The 25977-nt window shown below is 40.2% G+C and overlaps 1 protein-coding gene across 1 annotated transcript in view; it reads right to left on the minus strand.

Annotated features, from left to right (window-relative positions):
- LOC121872057 (tRNA selenocysteine 1-associated protein 1-like) overlaps window positions 1-25300 on the minus strand; it is a 43857-nt gene extending 18557 nt beyond the window's left edge. Inside the window, exons 1-5 of the mRNA XM_042374729.1 lie at window positions 25157-25300; window positions 13244-13321; window positions 10890-11012; window positions 4930-5083; window positions 1025-1190 (exon numbers count right to left, since the gene is read on the minus strand). Coding sequence (XP_042230663.1) covers window positions 1025-1190; window positions 4930-5083; window positions 10890-11012; window positions 13244-13321; window positions 25157-25189 — 554 coding nt within the window. The 5' untranslated portion in view covers window positions 25190-25300. The remainder of the gene's footprint in view (window positions 1-1024; window positions 1191-4929; window positions 5084-10889; window positions 11013-13243; window positions 13322-25156) is intronic.
- Window positions 25301-25977: the final 677 nt, after the last annotated feature.

Consider the following 25977-nt stretch of genomic DNA (forward strand, 5'->3'; position numbering starts at 1 on the left):
AAAATCATTATGAATACCTATGATTCATCTGGGGGTCTTTAAGAGCACCTGTGAATCAAGTGGTGTCATTATGAGCACCAGTGAATCAACTGGTGTCATTATGAGCACCTGTGAAACTGGTGTTATTATGAATACCTGTGAAACAACTGGTGTCATTATGAGCACTTGTGAAGCAACTGGTGTCATTATGAGTACCTGTGAAGCAACTGGTGTCATTATGAGCACCTGTGAAGCAACTGGTGTCATTATGCGCACCTGTGAAGCGAATGGTGTCATTATCACCATTTGTGAAGCAGTTGGTGTCATTATGAGGATTCACGTGAGAAAGCGAATGGCAGAAGGAAATACTCATGTCTAAAGCAGCAGGACTGATCCCATATTGCATGTGAATTCTTTCAAAGAACTGTTTCTTGACCTTTGATCAGATTATTACCAAAGTCTACAGATTTCTTCCTATACTTCTAAAGGTTCTGAGCATGGACAGGCAGCAAAATGAATACTAAAGACATGCAGTATAAAGCATACCTGTAACAAAAATACAGGTATTATGAACACGATATACACAGCTGAAGCGGTGCACACATACAGTATAATATTTACAAGATGAAGAGAATGAGAAATTTGTACTAAATCTGAATACAGGTACTTAAAAACAAATGCATAAATAAATGTGGAGAGTACCAGCTATGCTGTGGCTGTGACATGCAACTCCACAGTATATTACAAATATTAAACCTGCTTTAAGAAATGCCCTCAGTAACACCATAATGTTAATTCACTCACCACTGTCACAGATAAGACAGAGTGATAGAATGTGGGATAAATAGTGTTAATGGGAAGAGACTTCCAGGGAATATGAAGAGGACACATCAGATATACATCAACTTGATGCTCTAAAAAAAATTTTTTTAAAATACTTAATTCACACAGACACACTTATCCATATATCCCCCTACTTTCAGGGGGATGAAGCTACGGGAAATAAGATACAGAAAAACAAAGGGGACAACAACAATTAACTTACATTCCTGGGTAGTGCTGCTTCTTGGGAACAGCGTAGCTAACTTTGAGAGGTTTTTGGCCGAGTCCTTTGAAGCCATTCATGTGAGTGAGGGCATCCTTATACTCATCCTCAGAATAAAATCTCACAAAAGCAAAGCCTTTACTCTGTCCATTTGGGTCATATATCACTAGAAAAAAAAGGGAAGAACAATTATTTATATATAGTATAAGGAATTTACTGTACAAAATGTAAATGCATTAAACTCAGTTTTTTATTTTTATGTTAACCCTCAAAGCATCCAGTTATGGTAAGTCATCCTGTCATGTCCCCCCCCCCCAAAAGGGGACCATTTTGGGGGCTTAAACGGTGTAATTTGTTGTCAAAAGACCGAAATCTTGCATAATTTTGTGCTCTGGGCATTTAAACTTCCCGCTAAGCATCAATATGTGTGTGCAAGAGTCAAAGAGAATAACCCAGCATCTCTCAGGCAAGTGAGCCAAATAGGAATGTAAAATTATTTTTCTCAATTTTGTATTCATAAATATTTTGTCTCTGCTCTCATTACTCACAAACTCATGGAAAATATGTAATAAATACAATATCATAAGGTTTTACCAATTTATTTTGCCATGGCAAATGTTTTTATATAGAATAGCAAGAACCATGTGACAGCAACAATGTGTCTCGACTGTCTAACCTGCCTGACTGAATATAAACAATGCTATATTTTTGTTTTACTTGACAAAAAATAGATTTAATGTATTTGTTTTCTACCTGCTTAAAAAAATTTTTTATTCCATTGATTTATATGGCTTCTCAAGAAAATATAAGAAATTATTTATGTAAACACTTAAAAAAACATAACTTGATAATGGCAATGCCTCAAGCCCCTACATGTGTCACCACACTCTACCTCACATCACCAAAACAATACCATGTTCTTTGTAACCTAAGTTAGATATAATGAAATATGTTATGACCTGTAAGCTGCATAGCGTGGCATGTTAGTGTCTCAGTGTGTGTCAAGGAGAAGTGAACAAGGGTGGGGGGAATAAATATGGGATAAGGCCATCTCTGTCACTCGCACCCCCCACCTCCCCCAAAAGTTGTTATGGCCTCTAAGTTACATAGTGTGGAATGTTAGAGTGTCTGTATCAAGGAGACAGTGAAAAAGGAAGAGATAAATATAGGAGCTCTCTCACCCCCACCCCCACAACCCACTCAGGTGACCAAGATCAGTTGCTACCAGTCCCATTTTCACTTATTTAAGCTGTAAATCTATGTATTAATAGTGAGTGCGGGAGATTCATAAATACAGTGGCATTTTAAAACGGCGGTGACACCATAGTGATTATGCAATCCTGCCATTTTAAAATGGTGGTGACGCCTAATGGGTTAAAAAAATATCGACATACAGGGTATACAGAAATCAACTAAAAAACTACAATGTAACAATTCTAAAACAGTTTCAGTCTATTCTTTAAGACTATTTTTACAAGATTTAAAAACCAAAAGATAATGTGACAGACTTTTACTTTATATGAAAAAAAATCAAATAAAGATATAAGTTGCACTTGAACAAAGAACACAATTAATTAACTAGAGTTGGGTCTTCATTTACGTAGTCAATTGAACCCGCGGAGTACCGCATAAAACGAGAAACGCGTAAATGAAATAACAGAACATATGGGATTGACTGAAATAGAGACTGGGCCGACCCCCAAACTCCACTTTTTCCAACACAATACGTACCTTGTAGTCAAAATAACATCTTAATTTTATGAAGGTATGCACACACAATTAATAATTAAGAGAAATATCAATAATATTAGGTTTTTTAACACTTACATTAGTAGAAAAGATGGCTGGGCACACGGGGATGGGGGATTGGTTCCGAGGCAGAGGGCAGATTATTGGCCCTCACCTGTATCACTTGTATCAATTGTATCACTATCCACCACAGAGGCTTGCAGGGCCTCTTTGTCAAACCCCTCAAAGTCCATATAAGTCCATATCCTCACTATCACTGACTTGGGCCAGCTGTGGTGGGTGAAGAGCTCGGTAATGTTTTGATGACTGGGTGACCTTGTGCGCACCCTGCCCGCGCCGCTTCCCATGTAAATGACCAAATTTGCCACGTAAATCAAGTATTTCAATTCTGGCATGGCACCGCGTAAATGACAAAATGCGTAAACCAAAACCCCGTAAATCCAGACTCAACTGTATTAAAAAATTACTCATATGCCATCATGATCATAGCATAAGAAAAAACTCACTAGATACTCTAATCAGAAAATAAAAAGGGACAAAGAATTAGTCATAATCTGTGTTAGCACGATTGATTGATGGAATAAAATATCTGGCGTCGTAACCTGTGGCCATCTGATGCAGAAAATGAAACTTAAAATTTTAAACTCTGATATCAATACTGTAAATCAAAATCCTATTAAGTTTAATTATCAAAATTAAAATAATATAAAATCCTGTATATATTCAAAATTATTAGCAGTTAAGTACCTCTATTGCAATTAAAAATTTAAATCGTCCACCATCAGTTGCTGAACTTCTCTCGCTGAGCGCCTTTGAGATGGAGAAGAAGCCATCCTCCTGCTGGCACTCGGCCAGAAAACGATTCCTCAAGTTCCCATGACTGGGATGCTTTACCAGCAAAGTGTCTCACAGTCAGTGGCACCAGGCAGTCATCACAATAGGGTTGTGGTCCTCTGGCCATGAGGAAACTGTGGGCGAGGTGAGTGTGTCCAACACATAGACAGTACAGTCTCATAGCAGTGGGTTTCCAAGGATATTCCCACGGATAGATCGTATTTGTAATCTCTCGCAACTTGTTGGGAACAGATAAATTGTCCCTTTATAGCTGCCATGAGGCCCGGATGACTGACCTGACTGCAAGGAAGAAATCTCTGTGAGGGAGGGAGCATCAGTCCTCTCATTACACATGAGCAGGAACCCAACAGAAATCCAATCATGGACCTGCCAGCAGAGGACCACAAGCCAGTTAAAAATATCTAAAACAAGAGGTTGGATGGTATTAAAAGGTTCCACAGAAGACAGTGCTGCTCTGGAATCACTAAAAATAGTAAAAGTCCCTGCAGAGCTCTGCAGTAAAAATTAATGCAAAGGTGGGAAGTCCCCCACTGATACTAAAATAAGGGAAGACGGCTCCAAACCCAACACTAGCGTCGGATTTAGAGCCATCTGAATAAACATACACTGAGCCATCGTGCCAAGTTGCATGTTCATGGAAATACATTCTAGTCCTCACTTCATTAACATCAGCCTTGCTCCCTGGGAAGTAACGACCTACCCCCTGGTAGGTCCCAGGGGGTAGTGGGGAGATAAACACAGGCTACCACTAAGTCTGATGACACCTGTGGGACCAAATGGGGTATCGACTTTGTGGCGCCTGCTTGACCCTAGCCAAATGACTGGCCCAAAGGCCAGTCATATTGACCAACCAATTGACCTGACCAGGCTGCAAGTCAAGCCTCCTGTCTTACCAGAATAAGGGACTGAAGAGGTGTATTGCTAGCCACAGGGTGCAGCATCACTCAACCTCCAGGATTTTCATCTCCCAGCCTTACGGGTCGCCACGTACGGCAAACACGTGGGAGAGCTACTCTCCAGCTCTGGTGGACTAGAGTAAAGGTACCATTGGCAAGTTCTCCAGGCTAGCAGTTCAGGAGAACCATTTAGTCTCATCCCTCCCTGATGACCCCCCTCCAGTATGGGAAGCCCTTTCCTCCTCGAGGTGGCTCATCAGGTCAACAGGACCCCTCCCCCCTACCACTACATGGCAGTTCCCACTAGGGGGAGTGTCAGCATGAACTTGTCCAAAACTCTCAATCAGTGTGTCAGAGAGGGTGTTAGGTTTGGTACAAGAACTGACTGACAGTTAAAAATCTAACCTTTTGCTGTCTTTATACTGTTGTATCTGCTACCAAATGTCTTGTAGAGGGCAAAGTCATCAACATCTGGTGTGAGGTCTCCCACCCACAGGGAGTATTCCTTATCTGTGTTGTTCCCTCTTGTGCTGCTGTGATTCAGCTTGAAACGAACAGGCTGCCAAAAAATAAGCAAGGTAAAATTTACAGATATGGTACTATACCTCTTTCTGGATACTTGCAGAAATGTTGAGAGCATCAGAAGATGTTGGCATAACAATGATGAGCAAATTTATTAATGCAGTTATGATGTACAGCAATGTATTGTTCCACCTGACTGGATGAAAAATATGATTTTAATACTTCAAAGGGCAAAGATGACAAACTTGAGTACAGGGGCTCGATGATGTTAGATCAGGTCAAGAAAGTTGTGTAAAGAGTGATCAAGAAATTGATAAGAGAGAATGGACATTAAGGTAGTAGGCAGTTACTAAACAGGGAGGTACTACTGCCTGGGAAGATATTGGAAGCATAATGTATTGTCTAATGGTAGACCCTGCTGTCATATGGCATCACGAAAATTGTGACCAGTCCCAGGTTGCTGATCTGTCTTTCTGCCTCATTTACACAATTGCTGGGTCTCAATTGTTTCTCTTACTTTGACAACACAACATACTGTACATACAGTGTATATTGTTTCTCACTTTTGATCTTTTTTCATTTTTGTATTTATGGTTCTTTATTATTATTATTATTATTATTATTATTATTATTATTATTATTATTATTCCAGTTGTTATTATTATTATTTTATTTTTATTTTTTATTTTAAATTTTATTTTCTATGAATTATTATTATTACAGTTATTATTATTATTATCATTATTATTTTATTTTTTATTATAAATTTTATTTACTATGAATCATTATTATCATTATTATTATTATATATTCGCCCCCAGCCCCAATGTGGGTCAGTGACCTGTGCCCGGGTGGGCTAATCCCTGTTAAAAAAAAAAATGCACTTTGGGTTCATGCTAGATAAGGGGACTACAGAGGGAATATTTATGGCCAGGAAACTACAAAAGAAATATCTAGGGAAGGCAAGAAAGTTGTACAGTCAATTCTGCTATAACGCGTGTTTTGTCAACGCGAATTGGCTGTAACGTGATTGATGAATAGAAGAAAAATATTTGTAAAACGTGAATGCGTGTTGGCTGTAACGCGATTCCACTCAAACGTTTTAAGTGTACTGTCGATTGCCACGGGGTTATGCAGTGTTTACAGTTCACGTTCGACATCACATGTTCAATTGATTCATGTGTTTTGTTTGTGAAGTGTTATTTGATAAGGACTCTATAAATTTCATCCTTTTTTTGCAAATTTAGCTGTTCCCATAAAGACTGTATGAAAAAATAAATAAAAATAATGTTTCGCAGTGCGGACTAATTGCGTTTGACACCCGCGCTCTCTGTTTACATCACGCGATCAGTTTAAACACGTGGGTTGTTTTGAAGCGTCCTCAGTGATTTTTGCTTACTGTTTCTCCAATTTTGTGGTATTTACTGTGAATATGGAAAAGAAGAATATCTCCAAGAAGCGTTCTGGTGATCGCATTCCCGGTGGTGATCGTAAAAGAAAGGCTATAACACTTGAAGAGAAGCTTGATGTTATTAACCTCAAAATCACCCTTCTCCCCCACCAAGTTATATTCACATTTTTTCAAGGTAAAGTGTTACATTTACTGTATGATTTCATTATTAAATATGAATGTAACATTTATTTAGACTGTGCTATCCTTTGTGTTAGGCGAACTACTAAATTTTTTTCGATTTCGAGTAATCTGCACCTAACCCTATTTTCTCCATAAGCCCTGTTATTTCCATTGCGCGAATTTCTACAACGCGAGATTTTACAAGAACACAACTACTGTATCACGTTATAGCAGAACTGAACGTACTTTGTATTTGTAGATTTAGAGAAGTTATTTGACTGGATACTAAGTGAGGTAGTACAGTGGGCAAGGAGAAAGGGGTTGAGAAGTGTCTTGTTCAGGTGGTTGAGGCATTATAATTATGAAGGCTCAAGAACTGCTGTTAAAGTAAATGGTGAGGAATCTGAGATGAAAGTAAGAGTTCGTCAGTGGTCTGTATTGAGCCCCTTTTTGTTTAGCATGATGCTGGAGGCAATATCACAGGATTTTATTACTGGTCTGCCCTGGGAGTTGTTAAATGGAAGGATGGAATGGAGTCAAAGGGGTATGAAAGTGCATATATGGCACAATCAAAAGTATAATACAGGTATTGACTCGAGTCATAAGTGAGGGACCCATTGTGGAAAATGGCCATGTGCTGTGTGTAAGAAAGGCAATGGCTATAACTCAATAATGTGCAGTGAGTGTGGAAGGTGGGTACACGAGAGGTACAGTATGTTGTAGACTTTAAATGTTCAGTATGTGCAGGCAATCATGTGACTTTAGCAAGGCTGGAGACACTGAACACTGTGGATATATCCTAGAACAGTGTCAATGAATTCTGATACCTGGGTGACATGATCAGTGCTGGAGGTGGTGTTGAAGCTAGCTCAGTTAAAAGGGTCAGACATGGCTGGGGAAAGTTCATGTGAAAGGAAAGGTATGCAACTTTTGTGAGAAATGTGAATTTGTATGGCAATAAAACACCATCATCACCATTTTTACTTCTGAAATGAGAATGGTGAGGTAGATGCATAATAAACACTGAAAGATAGGAAACCCTGTTCTGAGCTAAGAGGACAGCTGGGTGTTGAGAGTATTGGTGAGGTTGTGTGTATAGGAAGGCTGACATGGTTCAAGCATGTGAAGAGAATGGAGGAGTCCAATTGGGTAAAGAAATACATGAGTCTGAGTGTGGAGGGCAGGAGAGATAGTGGTAGGCCAAGAATGACATTGGGTTTAGTTGTAAGAAATGACCTCAGAGTTAAGAACCTGATGAGAGAGGCTGCAAGGCACCACATAACATGGAGAGCAGACCGGCCATCAGGTAATCACAGTTAACTCGTGGAAGTGTGCAAAATGGCCATAAAACAGTGATGATGACATGGATGAAGCCCACACCATTACAGGGACATACAACACAACTGATCACTACAACTGTGCAATGGAGGGGGGAGGGTAAGAAATCCTTAAAATTACTACACAGTGGGACTGTACTGTACAAGCATGTAAATTAAAATTAAAAAATTCACTATATGCAAGTCAAACTTTTCAGTAACCTTCTTATTTTATATTTGGAGTAAAATCAATAAGAAAATTTGCCGATTCATTTTGATTTTCTTAACCCCTTCACTGTGGGGAAACCACCTTTAATATTTTATTTGGCTAATGCCAGATGATTTTATTCAGCACAGAGGGGAGTCCCCAGCAGACTGTCTTCACTAACCCCTTCACTATGGGAACCACAATAACTGAAGAGAAGAAATTCCTAGTCTGAACATAAGCAAGCAATGACCAGAGGTTTAATCTCAAGTTCAGGCAGGGTTGAAGGGACATTACTGTATGGTACACTCAAGAGCCCACCATTCTATCAAGGCCCCTGACTAGGATATATAATGGTACTGTATTAACTACAAATATTATCTTAGTTCTAATTCTCTATTCCCTAGGGGTAACTAATTCTCCTTGAGATCTTATTTCTACTCTACCAGGTAAACTGTATGATACCAGCAAAAACTTGCTCTACATACTCCCACTGAAGGTGTAAATCATTAAGCACTTGGTATTACTAGTAGCCACTCCTAACCAAGGATGGAGTGAATACAAGAGCTCAGTATTTGAATGTGAATACTTCAAATTTCTTATTATATGAATATGAGAATAAATACAAAGAACCAGTGTCACTACGAATACAAATACCTGTATACTTTATGAAAGTATTCATGAATACTATTGGTTAAAAACTAAGTTTTTAATTACTATAAGTATGGTATGTAGCGGTAGATGATTTTATGATTGGTATTCAATATGTCACACCTGTCCTTTGTAGATACAGTATATTTATTTATACTTTCCTAGTACAGTACTGTACTGTAGAAACAATTTATCATCCTAGTTATTACAATACAGTGGTCCCTCGGTTAACGAGCACAATTCGTTCCACAAAGTTGCTCATTAACCGAAACCATTGTTTCAATGGGTTTTTGGGTAATTGGTTCCAGCTCACCGAAAATTACATACAAACGAAAAATAAATGCAGGAAAGTACACTTACTTTGAGGTGTGCATTTAGTAGGCTCCTGGTTGTTGATGATGATGATGATGATGGGAATTAGAATGGGGGTGAGGAAAAGGGAGAAGAGAAGTCACCCCATGCCACCATTTCACCCATAAAATTTTAGTTCACTTAGTGTAATTCAAGATTATTTTCTTTAAATCAACACTGCACTGTGCTATATATTATCAATATGTAAAATATATTTCAAAATGACCAATAATTTGACTGGAAACACAGAAAAAAAGCATTTATGTTGAAGAGTCTCAAACAAGATGTTCCTTCCTCTGAACCCGTAAACAAACTGACGCCAAGCTTGGGGTGTTGAGTGGCTGTTTGGCGCGCATAAAACTAGTTTCCTGTACTTCAATTATGTTCAATAATTGTTAAAATAACTAAAAAATTTAATATAAAACTTTTAAAATGATTGAATAGTACAACCTTCTTGATATTTACTAAAATGGTAAAGAATTTAAGCCCTAGAACCGATTACTGTAATGGCGGACTAATACGACAGCTAATGAGCAAGCGAAAACATGTTGAGGGGCGCTCGTAAGGAATTCGTTAATCAAGGGATTGCTCGTTAACCGAAATGAAGAATCTTATGGAAGATAATTCGTTAACCGAAGTTTTGTTAACCGAGGCGCTCGTTAACCGAGGGATCACTGTACAGTATACTAAACCTACTCAACAGTGGTTCCATCATTGTAAGAGTTCTATGTAAGTCTCAGAGGAAAATTTGTTTATGTAATTTAATGCATCACGAGAGAAACTTAAAATCCTACAAGCTTTCCCATTGATGGTGAGACAAATTATTGTTCTTCTAAGTTCTAGACAGGCTGCAGACAGACAGTGTACATGTTTGGCACACAAAATAATTGTTTTCTTTCCAACGGCCTTTAATAAGGACTGTGATATACATAAAATTTAAATCCAATTTCAAATACGAGCCAGAAAATATTGTTCAAACAATAACATTAAACTACAAATTGGCATCATATGGGAATACATCTCACACGACATGAACGCGTCAACAGTAGCCTACTCACCACAGTGATGGCCGTTGAGAGTTGCATGTTATATATAACTTCTCGGGTGACTCAGATCACGGATTTAATATGCCGATTGTACAGTCTCTCTCTCTCTCTCTCTCTCCAAAATAAATTCAGCATGTATGGTTATTTCTATCAAGAAAACAATTACGGTATTATTTGTCAGATTATCCTAAAAATATGAATACTTTGCCAGAAGATTTTAATAGGAATGCAAATACTTGGATTTCTAATAGTAATGTATTTGAATATGAATACAAATACAAAAATTAATACTCCATCCCTGCTCCTAATGTACGGACACACTCCAACTTTTGCAAGTGTACTTGTTCCTGCATGCTCCCAATACCCTCTGACTTTCTCTTCTGTAGCCCACAAGCCCCCACTGCTTTCTGGAATACTCTACCAGATCCTACAAGGCCCCAATACCACCTGGAATCTAATCCCTCTCCATCAAATGAAACCTCATTAACTTCTTTGAGGTCTCAACTACCTCTTGGAATCCAGTACTAGTTACTGAAAGCCCCAATAATAGTTCCTAGAATTTTCAGAAAGCCTCCACTGGTTCCTGGAAACAAAACATCCTTCTGGGCACTGCCATCGCTAACAAGAGAGAGCCCTTCCCTCTACAGGCAAACAGGCATGCCTCACCTTGTCATAAGAGAATAAAAACAACAAATACTCACTGGTTGACTGTGGGGAATTACTTTTCCATTGAGCTTATGCATAGCAGTCAGGGCTGCCTGATCTGATGAGAAGTTAACAAAGCAGTACCCAGCTGGATGGCCTGTGTACCTGTTCTTCATTACCTGTGACAATGTGAGAGCATTAGTACTGGTGTTAGGTTCCAAGCTAAAGAAGATGAAGCAATCATAGCTGTAGAATGCAGTTGAAGTTGTAGGGTTGCGTGTTTAACATTATCAACAACTGTGAGTGATAGAAAATAACACAAACATCTTTTTCAATGGGGAGTAAATTAATTTTCAAATCAAAACTTATTTTCCTCATATCTACACTCATAAACACTATCTACTCTCAAATAAGCCTCATCTACTTAAATAAGCACCAGCTATGCTCAAATAAACACCATATCTACTCTCTTATACAAACCACCTGCTCTGAAAAACATTCATTCCACTAAGTCCTGGCTAATGTACACCTTGAAAAATAGAGTTTTACTGTACATTTCCTTCTTATAAGCATTACATATACAGTACTATATAAATATATACTGTATACAGTAGACCCTTGCCATTCTCGGGTTTGCGATTCGTGGAGCAAATGGTGGCTAGCTTGCAAGCCTTTTCCCACAGCATCTTGTGTTGTACTCTCAAAATTTTCGTGTTTCTGTGTGAAAATGGCCCCTAAAAGACTGCCCAGTGTCAGTGCTAAGGATGCTAGTGGAGTAGGGTGGCCAGAACGTCCGGCTTTAGGCCAGACAGTCTGGCTTTTGAGCACTCTGTCCTCCGTCCGGCGCTACCTCAAGCCGGTTGTTAATTTGTCCTCCTCTTTGTTGTCTGACTAAAAAGAATTATATAAATTACTTAGGTATACTTAAAACAGCAGGAATTGGAGGCCATAATAACCGTTAACGTATTTTTATTATAGTAGTAGCCGTTGTCAACACTGCTGATGAGCTGCATTGTACGAAAGTACGAGTCAAGTTGTCAACACCATCAACACGTCCGAGATGGTTAGTTTGCCCAAGGCAGCAGTGGAGAGTGGTTGAGTTTTTTGTTCTTGCTTCAATTTGGTTAGCATATGGTGTTTCAGCAGGAGTAAAAATTAATATTCATTTCTTTCAGTTCTTTATTTATGCTGTATGAATACATGTTTGTAATACCATATATAGTGTGTTTCAAAAAAAATTTAATTTTAGAAAAATGACCACAAAATACCATTCATCACAAAATAGTGATATTTGACAAATGAACAATTCTTCTAAGTATATTTGGTATATTTTATACAACGTTTTATATATTTTCAACTCATCATTAAACATGCTTAATTTAGGTTAAAAATAGGTGTCGCCCCCAAAAAATAGAACAAAAATTTCCTCCTTTTTGGAAATGGTCACCCTATAGTGGAGTGAAATGTAAAAGGCAGAAGTCAGTGATGACCCTGACAAAAAAGTTTAATTATTAGACAAGTTAAAAGAGGGGATGAGTGCTGCCTTGGCAGGTCGGTTGTTTGGTATTGGTACACAGAAGTGCACTAAGGTAGTATAAGTTGCTTTTCGCGGTTTTGCTTATTCACGCCATTCCTAACCCCCGTGAATAACAAGGGTTTACTGTATATAGTAGTTGAGTTATCATTTAGCCTGTCCTTAAATACGTGTAGCTACACAATACTGTACAGTGAGTTCTGCTATAACGCGTGTTTTGATAACGCCAATTTGCTCTAACGCGATTTATGAATTAGGAACGATATTTGTATAACGCGAACGCTTGTTTGCTATAACGCGATTTTTGCTTACTATTTCTCCAATTTTGTGGTATTAATTGTGAATATGGTAAAGAAGAATATCTCCAAGAAGCGTTCTGGTGATGGAATTCCCCGTGATGATCGTAAAAGAAAGGATATAACACTTGAAGAGAAGCTCGATGTTATCAACCTCAAAATCACCCTTCTCCCCCATCAAGTTACATTCATATTTTTTCAAGGTAAAGTGTTACATTTACTGTATGATTTCATTATTAGATATGAATGTAACATTTATTTAGACTGTGCTATCCTTTGTGTTAGGCTAACTACTAAATTTTTTCGATTTCGAGTAATCTGCACCTAACCCTGTTATTTCTATTACGCGATTTTCTATAACACGATATTTTACAAGAACACAATTATCGCGTTATAGCAGAACTACTTGTACTGTACTTTTCCTTAACTTGGGTTCTTCTACCTCTTAGAAAGAAAGAATTAAGGTACTGTAATCATCTACTTTTAAGAATCCTCTATTTCCAAGAAAGAGTCTTCCACTTCTATAAGATGACCTTCTACCTCAAATTTTTAAAAGAATGCTGCATCCAAAGTATTGTACCTTCACATTCTGCACATTCTCTTCACCCAGGGCTCTGAAAGCAGCAACAATGAAGTTCTCATCCATGTAGTCTGCCAGCTGTGGAATATACAAGCAATAATACAATTAAATCCCCAGTACAGTCCATGACATCTGCCGAGATTGTTAGCCCTTACGCTGGAATATTTATCATATGATACACGAGGGATGCGACATGCAGATCAGGATAAGTTTTATAATTACAAATGTGGCAAAATTAATATTCATAAAGTAAATCACATGTTCCACAACCTCACACTACCCACACCTCAGTGAGGCTCTCATCTGCCTTTCAGCCACCAAAGAAGATGCATGTTCTTTGTCATTAATGGCAGTCTACCCCTCCACATCCCCCAGCTCCTTTCTCCTCCCCCATAGTCCCTTGGCCTTCACATGCTCACCTTACACTCAATCAGAGCAAAATGAAGGCAGATAAAGGTGTTTTTTTTCATACTACACTTCTGCACCTTATGCATCAAGAGGTTATATCTTCAACTGCCTAGTTTATACTATAGAAAGGCAATAGGTGAGTTAATAAGGACCTCAATGAATATTCCTCAGTCAATTGTTCATATCTGGAGCTAGTAGATGCCCTGTTCACAGCCTTAAATTAAAGATGCCACACATACAGATATTATCATTAAACTATGTCTTATTTTTGAAAGAATGAACAGCTCCACAATTAAAGTACTGTATTCAAGATAAGGCTTAGATGATAATGCTCAGTAGTTAATTCCAGCTAAAATCAGACACATTTCAATAATACCCCTGTACATTTGTTTTCACTTTGCAAGTAGGTGGGTAGTCTTTGATTAACTCAGGGAGTTGTGATTCTGCCTTGCTAGCTGTTCCCACCCTGTGGGTTGGTGCTGAGAAAGGCATCCAACCATAAAGCTTTGCTTCAACATGCCTGGTGGCAACCAGGTTACCAGAACTAAGGCCATTCCCTGGTCTCTGTTGCATTTTCTGGGTAGGCACCTTGGGTTCGTGGTGGTGAGCATGGAAAGGGGGGGTTGATCCCAATCTGGTTTTCCCCAACATCTGACGTCAGGTAATCGTGGCTAACCCACACAAGTGTGGAAAAGGGCCATAAAATATTGCTTATGATGATAATGATAACTGAGTGGAAATGGAAATATACTTTCAATGGTTTCTAGAACTATCCTTGGTTGAATCGACTTAATGTTTACCATAACTATACTTTTTGGGCATTAGCTAACAACGGTTGTACACCTGAACCAGCAACTTGAGGATATTTCTCCATAGATGATAAATGCTTTCTTACTTTATGAGAAGGACAAAATGTGGACAAGGAAAATTTTTCATATAGTATTATCATATCTAAAAAAAATTCCAAGCTCCAAGGATACCAACACTCATTTGGGATGTATAATTGGTTCTTTTCATAGTTTTTTTTTTATTGGTGATATACAGTACAGTACATACAATATACTGTATATTATTATAGGTTAAGGTATATAAGTGGCATCACATGATGGATGTTGCAGTTTAAGGGTTAATAAAGATCTAGCTCCCTCCCTTTAAATCACCTATTAAAAAATATCTATTGTCTAAGTATTAATATTTCTTGTAATACCTACTATATTTACAGTACCTGCTTTTATTGTACCATCAATACCGTTTTATCAGAAATTCTCATGTACTAAATAGATAAATTACCATTGCAATAAACATATTTGCCAACTACCGGTAGACATAATCCTGACAGCTCTGTCCTCTTGTTCAACCTTAATACAGTGATCCCTCGGTTAACGAATTACCTTCCATAAGAATCTTCAACTCGATTAACGAACAAAAATTCGGTTAACGAAATCCTTACGAAATTGTGTCAACATGTTTTCGCCTGCTCTCACCTGCTCACCAGCTGGAGTATTAGTCCGCCAATACAGTAATCGGTTTTAGGGCTTAAATTCGTTACCATTTGAGTAAATATCCAGAAGGTTGTACCATTCTATGATTTTCCAAGTCTTATATTAAAATTTTTAGTCATTTTAACAATTATTTAACATAATTGAAGTACAGGGAACTAGTTTTTAGCGTGCCAAACAGCCACTCGACTCACCCAGAATGGCATCAGTTTGTGTCCCTGCTCAGTGGAGGAAGCATCTTGCTTGAGACTCTATTGAACATAAACTATTTTTACGTTTTTACAGTACAATTATTGGTCATTCTGAAATTTATTTTACATATTGACAATATATAGTGCAGTGCAGTGTTGATTTAAAGAAAATAACCTTGAATTACACCAAGTGAACTTAAAATTTTATGGGTGAAATGGCAGCATGAAGCATGGGGTGATTTCTCTTCCACTCTACTGCCTTCTCTTCTCCTTTCTCCTCCACCCCCACTTCTAATTCCCACCATCATCATCAACCAGGAGCCTTCTACATGCACACCTCAAAGTAAGTGTACTTTACTGCATTTATTTTTAGTTTGTATGTAATTTTCGGTGAGCTGGAACCAATTATCCAAAATCCCTTTGAAACAATGGTTTCAGTTAACCGAAGGGACCACTGTACTGCTCCCCCATGATACTTATATTTTTCAATTCCACTGTAAATAAATAAATATTGAAGTGATAACCGTGGTAACATTATGAGATGTTCTTACCACCACCATGCTATTGTACTATTCCAGATGTTACTTAATGTTACATAATACTTCCTTGAGATAGATGTATAGTATATATCAGGTGCCTAAAAGAGAGCTCAGGTTCTCAACTGGCTCAGCCATGTTAATATTGTTGTTATTATCCACTCTGTATCTGTGTTTTTCTGGCTAAATAAACTGTCTCAATTCAGCTATCTATCTAACATGACAAACTGAAAAAAAAATCACTTTTATAATTTAAGTAAAGGTGAAATGGTCACAAACTGTAATGGTATTGCAGGTTAACCAGAAAATTAAAAAAGAACCAAATCAAGAAAATAACTTATTTCTTACAACTTGGAAATCCCCCAAAAATTAATTACAGTGAACCCTCACTTTACGCGGTTAATTCAACCCACAGGGTACCGCGGAAAGTGAGAAACGCGTAAAGTGAACAACATAACATATGGGATTAATTGAAATAGAGACCGGGCCGACCCCCAAACTCCACTTTTTCAGACACAATACCTACGTTGTAGTAAAAATAACTTCTTAATTTTATGATGGTATGCACACGCAATTAATAATTAAGAGAAATATCAATAATATTAGGTTTTTTAACACTTACATTAGTAGAAAAGATGGCTGGGCACACGGGGATGGGGGGTTGGTTCCGAGGCAGAGGGCAGATTATTGGCCCTCACCTGTATCACTTGTATCACTATCCACCACAGAGGCTTGCAGGGCCTCTTTGTCAAACCCCTCAAAGTCCATATAAGTCCATATCCTCACTATAATTATCACTATCACTGACTTGGGCCGGCTGTGGTGGGTGGCGGGTGAAAAACTCGGTAATGTTTTGATGACTGGGCGACCTTGTGTGCACCCTGCTCGCACCGCTTACACAACATGGCGGGAGGTTTGGATCCAAAAATGGCGCGGTTCGCCAGCCGCTCTCCGCGTAAAGGGGTACACGCACCGCAGAATGTGAGCATTCCGGTTTCGGCAGGGTACCGCGTAAACGTGGAAACGCGGAATGTGGGACCGCGTAAAGCAAGGGTTGACTGTACAGGTTGATAATCCCTTATCCGAAATCCTTGGGGCCAGAGGCATTTCGGATTACGGAATTTTTCGGTTTTCAGAATGGTTACCGGACGTTTTTTTTTTTTTAATGTATATTAGCCCACCCGGACATAGATCACTGACCCAAATTAGGGCCTGGGGGGCGAAAATATAATAAAAAAAAGTATAATAATAATAATAATAATAATAATAATTCATAGGCCTAGGTCATGTTTCTCACTTTTGATCTTTTTTTCATTCTTGTATTTCTTTATTATTATTATTATTTTATTATTACAGTATTATTGTTATTATTATTAAATCTATTATTATTATTTTATTTTGGTGTATTTTTATTAAAATTTTTATTTACTATGAATAATTATTATAATTATTATTACTATTACATTTTCGCCCCCCCAGGCCCTGATGTGGGTCAGTGATCTATGCCCGGGTGGGCTAATCCCTGTTATATTAAAAAAAAAAAAAAAATTGCCCCCCAAAAACTTACGGTTTTCAGAGCTTTTCGGTTTTCGGAATTTCGGATAAAGGGTTGTCAACCTGTACAAAGATTTCCAGTTTTCATAATTTTATTTTTCCATTGTTTTTCTTATAAATAAATCTGCTCCATCCACCCAACTTCATTTATGGCGTAAGAAGCAAAACAGTGACCTTTCCACATCTTATATATAACCATCCCAGGATAGGTAAGTTAGGTTGGTTCATCCCATCCCAATAAATAAAATATTGTAGTCAATTGCTTGAGGCAACTATGGTGTATAAAATGCATGTCTTGTACATAATGAAAATGGCACTAGTGGAACATAACAAGTTAACGCAGTGTTCAGAATGAAAAATTTTATAAAAATACAGGTAGTCCCCGACTTACGACTGCTTGGACTTACGTCCATCGGTACTTACAACCTGCTCTGACCTTACAACCGTCGGGACTTACGACCGCCGCAGTTGTGACCAATTTTTTTTTTCAAATGATGCGCGCATTTTCTATACCGAAATGTTTCCAGTTAAAGTAGTCTCCATATATAATTAGAAAATTATGGGGGCCCCGTGTGCATTCAGCTGACTACATTAAAGGTAAGTGCTCAGTCACACTGTATCCATTCCTCATTATTTATTACTTTTACTGTACTGTAGTTCATTGTAGATTTTTTATTTAATTTTTTTTTTCTATGTCGGACTTACGACCATTCGGACTTACGACCTGGATTTGGGTCCCTAACCCCGTTGTAAGTCGGGAAGCACCTGTATTGTGAAAATTACAAAGCCACATCATTTTGGGGAGTAAATACTGTACAGTATAGAAACCACAGGCTCCTTGGTTCACCAACAAGATAAGTTTTTCTTGAAGTGATCTGTTTGTCCTACGCATTCGCTCTGACCCAATCTCCCAATCTAGTGCAGGAGGGGCGGCAGCAGCGTCTTTCCGGAGGTTGGCGATTGTCTGCCTCGTTATGCAGTCGGGCTAACTCGAAAGCAATGACACCTCTCTTGTATGGTGCTCCTCCAAGCGTTACAGTGTGGAGCAATCATCTCCCAGGTGAGGGGGTCAATTTGGCACTTTTTCAGGTTTGTTGTAAGACTATCCCTATACCTTTTCAGTTGCCCACCAGTTACAATTACTATTCGTTAGGTAACTGTAAAGTAGCTAGTTTGGCAGTCTACTGTTGGCCTTGTGGGTAACATGGCCAGTCCAGCATAGTTGTTCATGGATAATGGTAGCCTCGATGCTTCTACAGTTGGTGTCAGCAAGAATACTGGCATTTGTTCTCTTGTTTTCCCAGCGAACGTGGAGGATGCAACGTAGACTACGTTGGTGAAAGTTTTCAAGTGCCTTGAGGTGCCTCCTGTATGACCCATGTCTCGCTCCCATGTAGCAGGGTGGGGAGGACCATTGCTCGATATATGTGTAACTCTGTAGATAATTTCAGCTCCCTACAGCTGAAAACACGGGTACGGAGTCTGCCAAAGGCTTGAGATGCACATCTGATCCAATGCTGAATCTCTTCATCCATGTCTGCGGTGGTGGACAGGTGGGAGCCGAGATACCGATAGTGGGTAACATTAGTGAGGGTAGTACCGTTAAGCTGGATGGATGGTGGTGTGGCTGAACCAAGAGCAGGCTGAAAGAGAATCTGAGTCTTACATACATTCACCTCAAGGCCAAAGTGCACATATGCATGTGTAGAGTTTCAGGATCTCCTGTAGGTCGCGTTTAGTGTGAGCGACAAGGGTGAGGTCGTCTGCAAAATGAAGCTCAGTAATGGAAGCTGCCGACACCTTTGTTCTTGCCTGGCGTCGTCTTATATTGAAAAGACCCTTCATCCGGTACTTTATGTCCACCCCGCTGGCTCAATTGGCACTGGCACGAGTAAGGAAGGCAGCCAAGAAAATGGAAAAGAGAGTTGGTGCCAGTACACATCCTTGTTTAACCCCCATTTGGAAGGGGAAAACTCGACTGGACGCCACAGTGCAGGACACTGCCGTTCATAGCATCGTGGTTACCTCACAATGGCGATGAATTTGGGTGGGCAGCCAAAACGGCTGCGGGTCCACCAGAGGGCTCCCCTGTTGACCGAGTCGAAAGCCTTAGTTGGGTCTGTTAAGGAGAACTTGGGCGATAATCTTGCCAGCTACAGACAGCAGCAAGATCCCACAGTAGTTGACACAGTCTGACCAGTCTCCCTTGTGCATATAAACATTGATGATGGAGGCGTCTTTAAGAGCTTGGGGGATTTCCTCCTTTTCCCATGTATTCTCCAGGAGAGAGTGGAGACTGCTGATAAGCAGAGATCCTCCTGCTTTATACACCTTGGCTGGGATTCCATCAGGATAGCTGAGGTGGGTGAGCTCTGGATGCTGAGGCACCTGCTGGGTAGTCAGAACATCCACATCAGTGTTTCGGTTGAGCAGTGACTGGTAGTGCTCTTTCCAGCACTAAAGGAGGCTTTCATCATCTTTAATTATGGAGTTATCGTCGGATGAGCGGAGGGGGGCTGCGCCATAAGTGATTGGCCCATAAAATGTTTTAGTGGAATTGAAAAATTTGGGCATCTTGAGCTGATCTGCAAATTTTTGTATTTTACATGCTTTATTTCTAAAGCAGTCATTCTTTAGATTGCGGAAGGTATCAGTTTTGGTTCGAGACTGAGGGTTGTTCTGCCAGTCAGTTAAAGCAGCATGTTTAACATCGACGAGTACATTGATTGCCGGATCATTTTCCTCAAACCAGTCCTGGTACTGTATATTCTTTCAATCTGGCCGTGGGTCTCTGCAAGTTTTTGTCATGATAGTGTCGTGAATAACCCATTCGGCACTGAGATTTGGGTTGTTTGTAGTTGGGTTGTTTATAAGCCCATGTTCAAGCTGCTCTCTGAAAGCATGTGCTACCGCTGGGTCCTGCAGACGCTTAGTGTTAAAACCTCTTCTGGAAGCTTGCTGACATCGCCGTTTTGGAGCAACGTGAAGTGAGAGCTTGGCTCTGACGAACCAATGATCAGTGTCGCAGTGGTCTGAGCCACGCATGGCACAGGTGATGAGGACATCTCAGCGATCTCTTTCTCTGACAATGATGTAGTCAATGAAATGCCAGTGTTTGGATCATGGGTGTTGCCATGAACCCTTGAACTTGTCGGTCTGCCTTAACAAGATATTGGTGATAGTGAGGTTTTGCGCAGCACACTTGCTGATGAGGAGTTGGCCATTGGGATTACACTTGCCTAGTCCATTTCTCCCTATGGTTCCCTGCCAAATGTCAGCATCTCTGCCAACTCTGGCATTGAAGTCACCAAGGAGCACAACCTTATGTTCTCTGGGGATAGAGGTTAGCCATCTGTCGAGGTCGGCGTAAAAGGCCTCCTTGATGTCATCCTCTGTCTCAAGCGTTGGGGCATATGCACTGATGAAAAAGGCATGATGTGAGTGATTCAGTGGGACTCGGAGCATCATGAGGAGCTCGTTGATCCCAATAGGCATTTCAGTAAGCCTGTGTAGGATGCGTTGGTGGATGGCAAAGCCATCTCCATAAATGCGGTTTCTCTCCGCAGCAGACTTACCCTTCCAGAAGAAGGTATAGCCAGACCCCCATTCTGTGAGTTGACCCTCATCTAGGAGCCAGGACTCACTATTGGCTGCTACGTCGATGTTATACCTAGCCAGCTCTTTTGACAAAAGGGCAGTTCTTCTTTCAGGATGCTCATTTGTGCCCATATCCAGAAGGGTACTGACTTTCTATGCAATGAGCATAAGAGGTTGTGTAGTTTGTTTTTGTTTGGATCTGTGAATTTGATTATGTTTTCGACTGCATAAACAATGGACCAGCAAAACAGCCTATCAGGCTATTTTGCAGTGACCAGTAATGTTCACAACAGCTGGTGACAGTGTTACAAACATCTAACCTCTTCACAGAAAACTGTGGCATTGTTACAAACACTAACCTAAACTAACCTAATATAAAATAAAAAAACCTAACCTACATAACTCAAAACATGAAGCATTTGTAAAAGAAACAGTTATCACCTATAGATAGATAGTAAAAGAGCACCATCTCTCTTTGCTGGGTCAAGATGCCATAATTTTCTGTATACAGTAATAGCCATTTTGGGGTACTGTATTTTCTTTCCTTGAAGTAATAAAGAAGTTATCTTAAATTAAAAATATTCTAAAAGTTTCCGGTTAACCTGCAATACAGTCAACCCTCGCTTTACGCGGTCCCACATTCCGCGTTTCCACGTTAACGCGGTGCCCTGCCAGAACCTAACGTGCTCACATTACGCGGTGCGTGAACCCCATTACGCGGAGAGTGTCCGGCGCGACGCCCTACCCGCATGCCTGCCTGTGCTCTCGCCTCTCCCTCCTCCTTCCTCCCTCCCTCCTCCCTCCTCCCTCCGCCTGGGCAAGCCGCGCGGTAGGGTTGCGCAGTGTGTGTCTTTGTTGCGTTATCACTGACGTCATATGACATATCGGACTGTGATTGGCCATGCATCCCTACCCCCCCTCTGCTGCTAGCTGTAATTGGCTTAAAGTATTATGACGTGTCCACCCAGGGGAGGGAGGGAGGAAAGACGATGCGTGACCTAGCCGCGCCTGTTTCATCCCTCCATGCCAGACCGTGTAAACGTGTATCCATTGTTCTGTAAAATGGCTTCCGCCGGACCACTGCCCCCAGAGAGAAACCTTTCCTTACCTAGACCCAGCGGCACTAAGCCAAAGAAGACACGACGTTCCTTAAGCTACGAGGTGAAGTACAAGATCATCCAAGAGTTGGAGAAAGGAACAAGGCAGGTTGATTTGGCGCGCCAGCATGGTGTGAATGAATCTACGATTCGAACAATAAAGAAGGATGCAGCCAAGATAAAGGAGCACATGAAGATCACAAAGTGCTTCTATGATCAAGTATTTTCACAACCAGGTGCTTCTCAAGACAGAAAAATTACTTGTGAGGTACTTGGTGCGTCAGGCGCGACGGAACATGGCGGTCGACACGCGCTCTGTTAAGGAGTACGCACGTGAACTGTACATTGCAGTGGCACGAAAGATGGGAATTACAGAGCCCAAACCCTTTAATGCTTCCTCTGGGTGGTTACAGAGGTTTAAGATCCGGAACAAGATCACCAATATAAACATTGGTGGTGAAGAAGCGAGTGCTGACCGTGCTGCGGCTAGGGAATTTCCTCCGTTTTTACGTGAGATTATGGAGGGAGGAGAGTACAGTGACGACCAGGTGTTTAACATGGACGAATCTGGTCTTTTCTGGAAAAAGCTACCTTCCAAGTCCTTCGTTGTAAAGAATGCCAGCAAGATTCGGGGCCGGAAGATGCAGAAGGAACGCATCACCGTCCTGTTTACCACCAATGCCTCCGGTACCAGTAAGCTCAAGTTATCGGTGATCCACACAGCACGCAAGCCGCACGCCTACAAGACCATGGACATGACCAAGCTAAATGTCCACTGGCTGACCGCACGTAAGGCGTGGATGTTCTCTGCACTGTCCCTCTCCTGGTTTGATGACTGTTTTGTTCCCGATGTAAAGAAATTCTGTGAGCGACAGAATGTGCCATTCAAGATTTTGTTGCTGCTGGACAACGCACCAGGACACTCGCCCCTACTGTTAGATCGTCACCCCAACGTAAAAGTGGTCTTCCTTCCTCCCAACACTACGTCTATATTACAGCCCATGGACCAAGAGTTAATCTGTAATGTAAAAGCTGCATTCTCTACGAAAAAATTCAAACTCCTGAACGACTACACCAACACCAGGGAAGAGTTGCGTAACCTGAGTGACACCACCACCGATAGCAAGAGCGAAGAAGATGAGGATCAACAGTTGGCACAGCAAAAAATACTGTTCAAACAATTCTGGAGAGTATTTAACATCAAGAAAGCTGTGGACTTCTTGGTGGAGTCATGGGATCAGCTGTCTATTGCTACAATTCGTCACGCATGGAGACATGTGTTGCATGGAATACCAGGTGAGAGGAGGAGTCAATCTGTGACTGGTGAGGTTCAGACTGTTGCAGTAGCAGTGGACCTTGCCAGAGAAGCTGCGCAGACTGTTACAGTTCCAGGCTTCTCCGAGACCACCAACGACGACATCATGGAGGTGATAATGGAACCTGATGTGACTACCGAGGAGATGGTACATGATGATGACGACGTCAGTGAAGAGGCAGGTGGTGCGTCATCCCAAGAAGAACAACACTTATCCCATAGTAATGTTAGGGGTGCCATCGAGTGTATCGAGAAAGCCAAGCTCCTCCTTTCCGACGACCCTGACGCAAACAGGTATGAAATCTTCACTACCCAGCTGTTGCAGACTATGGAGCCCTACATCAAGGTGTATCACAACAACATCAACACCAGCCGTCAGCAAAGCATAACAGATTTCTTCGCCCGCAACCCACCACAGCCAGCCCAAGCCAGTAATAGTGACAGTGAAGATGACTTTGAGGGATTTGTCAGGGAAGCCCTGACAACTGTAAGTGACAGTGATGGTGATGCACCTAGTAATGGTGATTCACCTGAGGGCCAGTAGCCTGCCCTCTGCCTCGGAACCAGCCTCCATCCCGTACGCCGACCCATCTCTTCTACTAACGTAAGTGTTCCACCCAACTTTTAGTTTTCCTAACCTAACCTTTATTTTTCCTATGTTAACCTTTATTTTTCCTAACCTAACCTCTTCTATATTACTTGTTTTTTCATACCATCATAAAGTTAAGATAAAATTTTTACTACAACATAGTTGCGTGTAGTCAAAAAGTGGAGTTTGGGGGTCGGCCCGGACTCTATTTCAATTAATCCCATATGTTATGTTATTCACTTTACGCGTTCCTCACATTCCGCGGGACCCTGCGGGTTACATTAACCGCGTAAAGTGAGGGTTGACTGTACTGTACTGTTCCATAGTATATTACCAGATAAATTTTGATGAATAACAAGCACTGATCACCTTAATAATTATGCAGTGGCTATTCTTATGTCAGCTGTAAGGAAAACACCAGGGCTATTCTTACGTTAGTCCAAAAAATGTAAAATTACACCTTGACACTTCAACTAATTCTATTACAGTATGACTGCATAGACTGAATATATATTACCAAAGACTGTCTGGAAATTTTTATTAGGCTCGGCTTGGATGGTTCCTGTTACATAAAATTACGGTGAATTTATAGTATCCACTGGTCTTTATGTATCTCGTAATGTCTACACAATTCTAAGACATTTTCTTCTATGATATTTCCACCGGAAATTAAGGATAACCGAGATATTAATTTCTCAAGATTATTACTTTCACTCAATCACAAGTGTCGCCATGGCGTGGTGGTCTGACCCCCTGCTCACGCATCGCTCCAGGCCTCCGACGGGGGGGTCCAGGGTTAGGTTAGGTTAGTTTTCTTGGTTGGTTGGTAATATAATTTATTTATTCTAAAAAAAAATCCAACTTTTTCCGTTATGAATGTTGGGATATCTAAAAAAAAAAACGTGATTTCCGGTGAAAATGAATATCAAATTCGTTCAAAGTTCATCAAAATACATAGGAAAAACCTATTTTTAATATCGAAATAAAAACCGGTGTGATACTATAAATTGACCTACAGCCTTCCTCCCTATACACCATGCCAAGATGAATTACAAGCGAGGCGAAGACTGAAAACTACTTGAATACTTTAATAATTATATCATCACAGGAATATTATGAAAACTTACATCACCCATCCATAATGCTCCCTCACGAGCCATGCTGGAAGTTATTACTGTGTTGGCTGGTTGAAACTATATGTCTTCATCAAGTTTGTTTGTTGTGGCGTCTGGATCACAGGTCCACAAGATGGCCAATGTTATGAATGAGTACCACGAACTTGGCCTATCTTTAATTTATTCAAGATGGATCATTTTAATGGCACCTATTCAATCCAAAACTAATATAATAATCATATGGTAATTTTTATTTTGTTTCACTGGTTTCCGTTGATTGAAAGATCCGTAGAGTAGCTGTTATATTCGTGGTTTCTTTTTAACACTAAGTTCTCAGGACCTCGTATTAAAATGGGAAGTGTGTCTCTAATGCCCACTTTTTGTTGATTTATCATTTCCACCACGTTAAGCCGTAACTTTTTTCCACCTTTCGTTTAAAATTACAAAAAATGATTAAATAGGTAAATAAGAAGCCTTGTGAATAATAAAAAATAGACGACAGAGTTGATCGTCCAGAAAGTCCTAATTAGCAATACGAAAAAAAAGCACAGGAGTACTTTTACTTTTATCCTCTTCGCCAGATATCGGCTCGTCAACCGCTTGGGCAGTGCTCTAATTATTTACAAAGATATAGTTCTCCTGTTTTATCGTTGTGAGGATCAAAGAGTTTCTTAGAGCTGTCTACAGTTTGTGGATTTATAACAAAGGCTGGCAGATTGTTTCAAGGATCCACAGCCCAACAAGTGAGGAACAATTTTATTTATCTTATTTATCTAATGGCCACTCAAACTAAAGGTGGCCATGCCAGTAAAATCCCCCCAGTGTTCTTGATA

The sequence above is a fragment of the Homarus americanus genome, unplaced genomic scaffold (assembly GCF_018991925.1).
Source record: "Homarus americanus isolate GMGI-L3 unplaced genomic scaffold, GMGI_Hamer_2.0 scaffold51476, whole genome shotgun sequence".
NCBI classification, from domain to species: Eukaryota; Metazoa; Arthropoda; class Malacostraca; order Decapoda; family Nephropidae; genus Homarus; species Homarus americanus.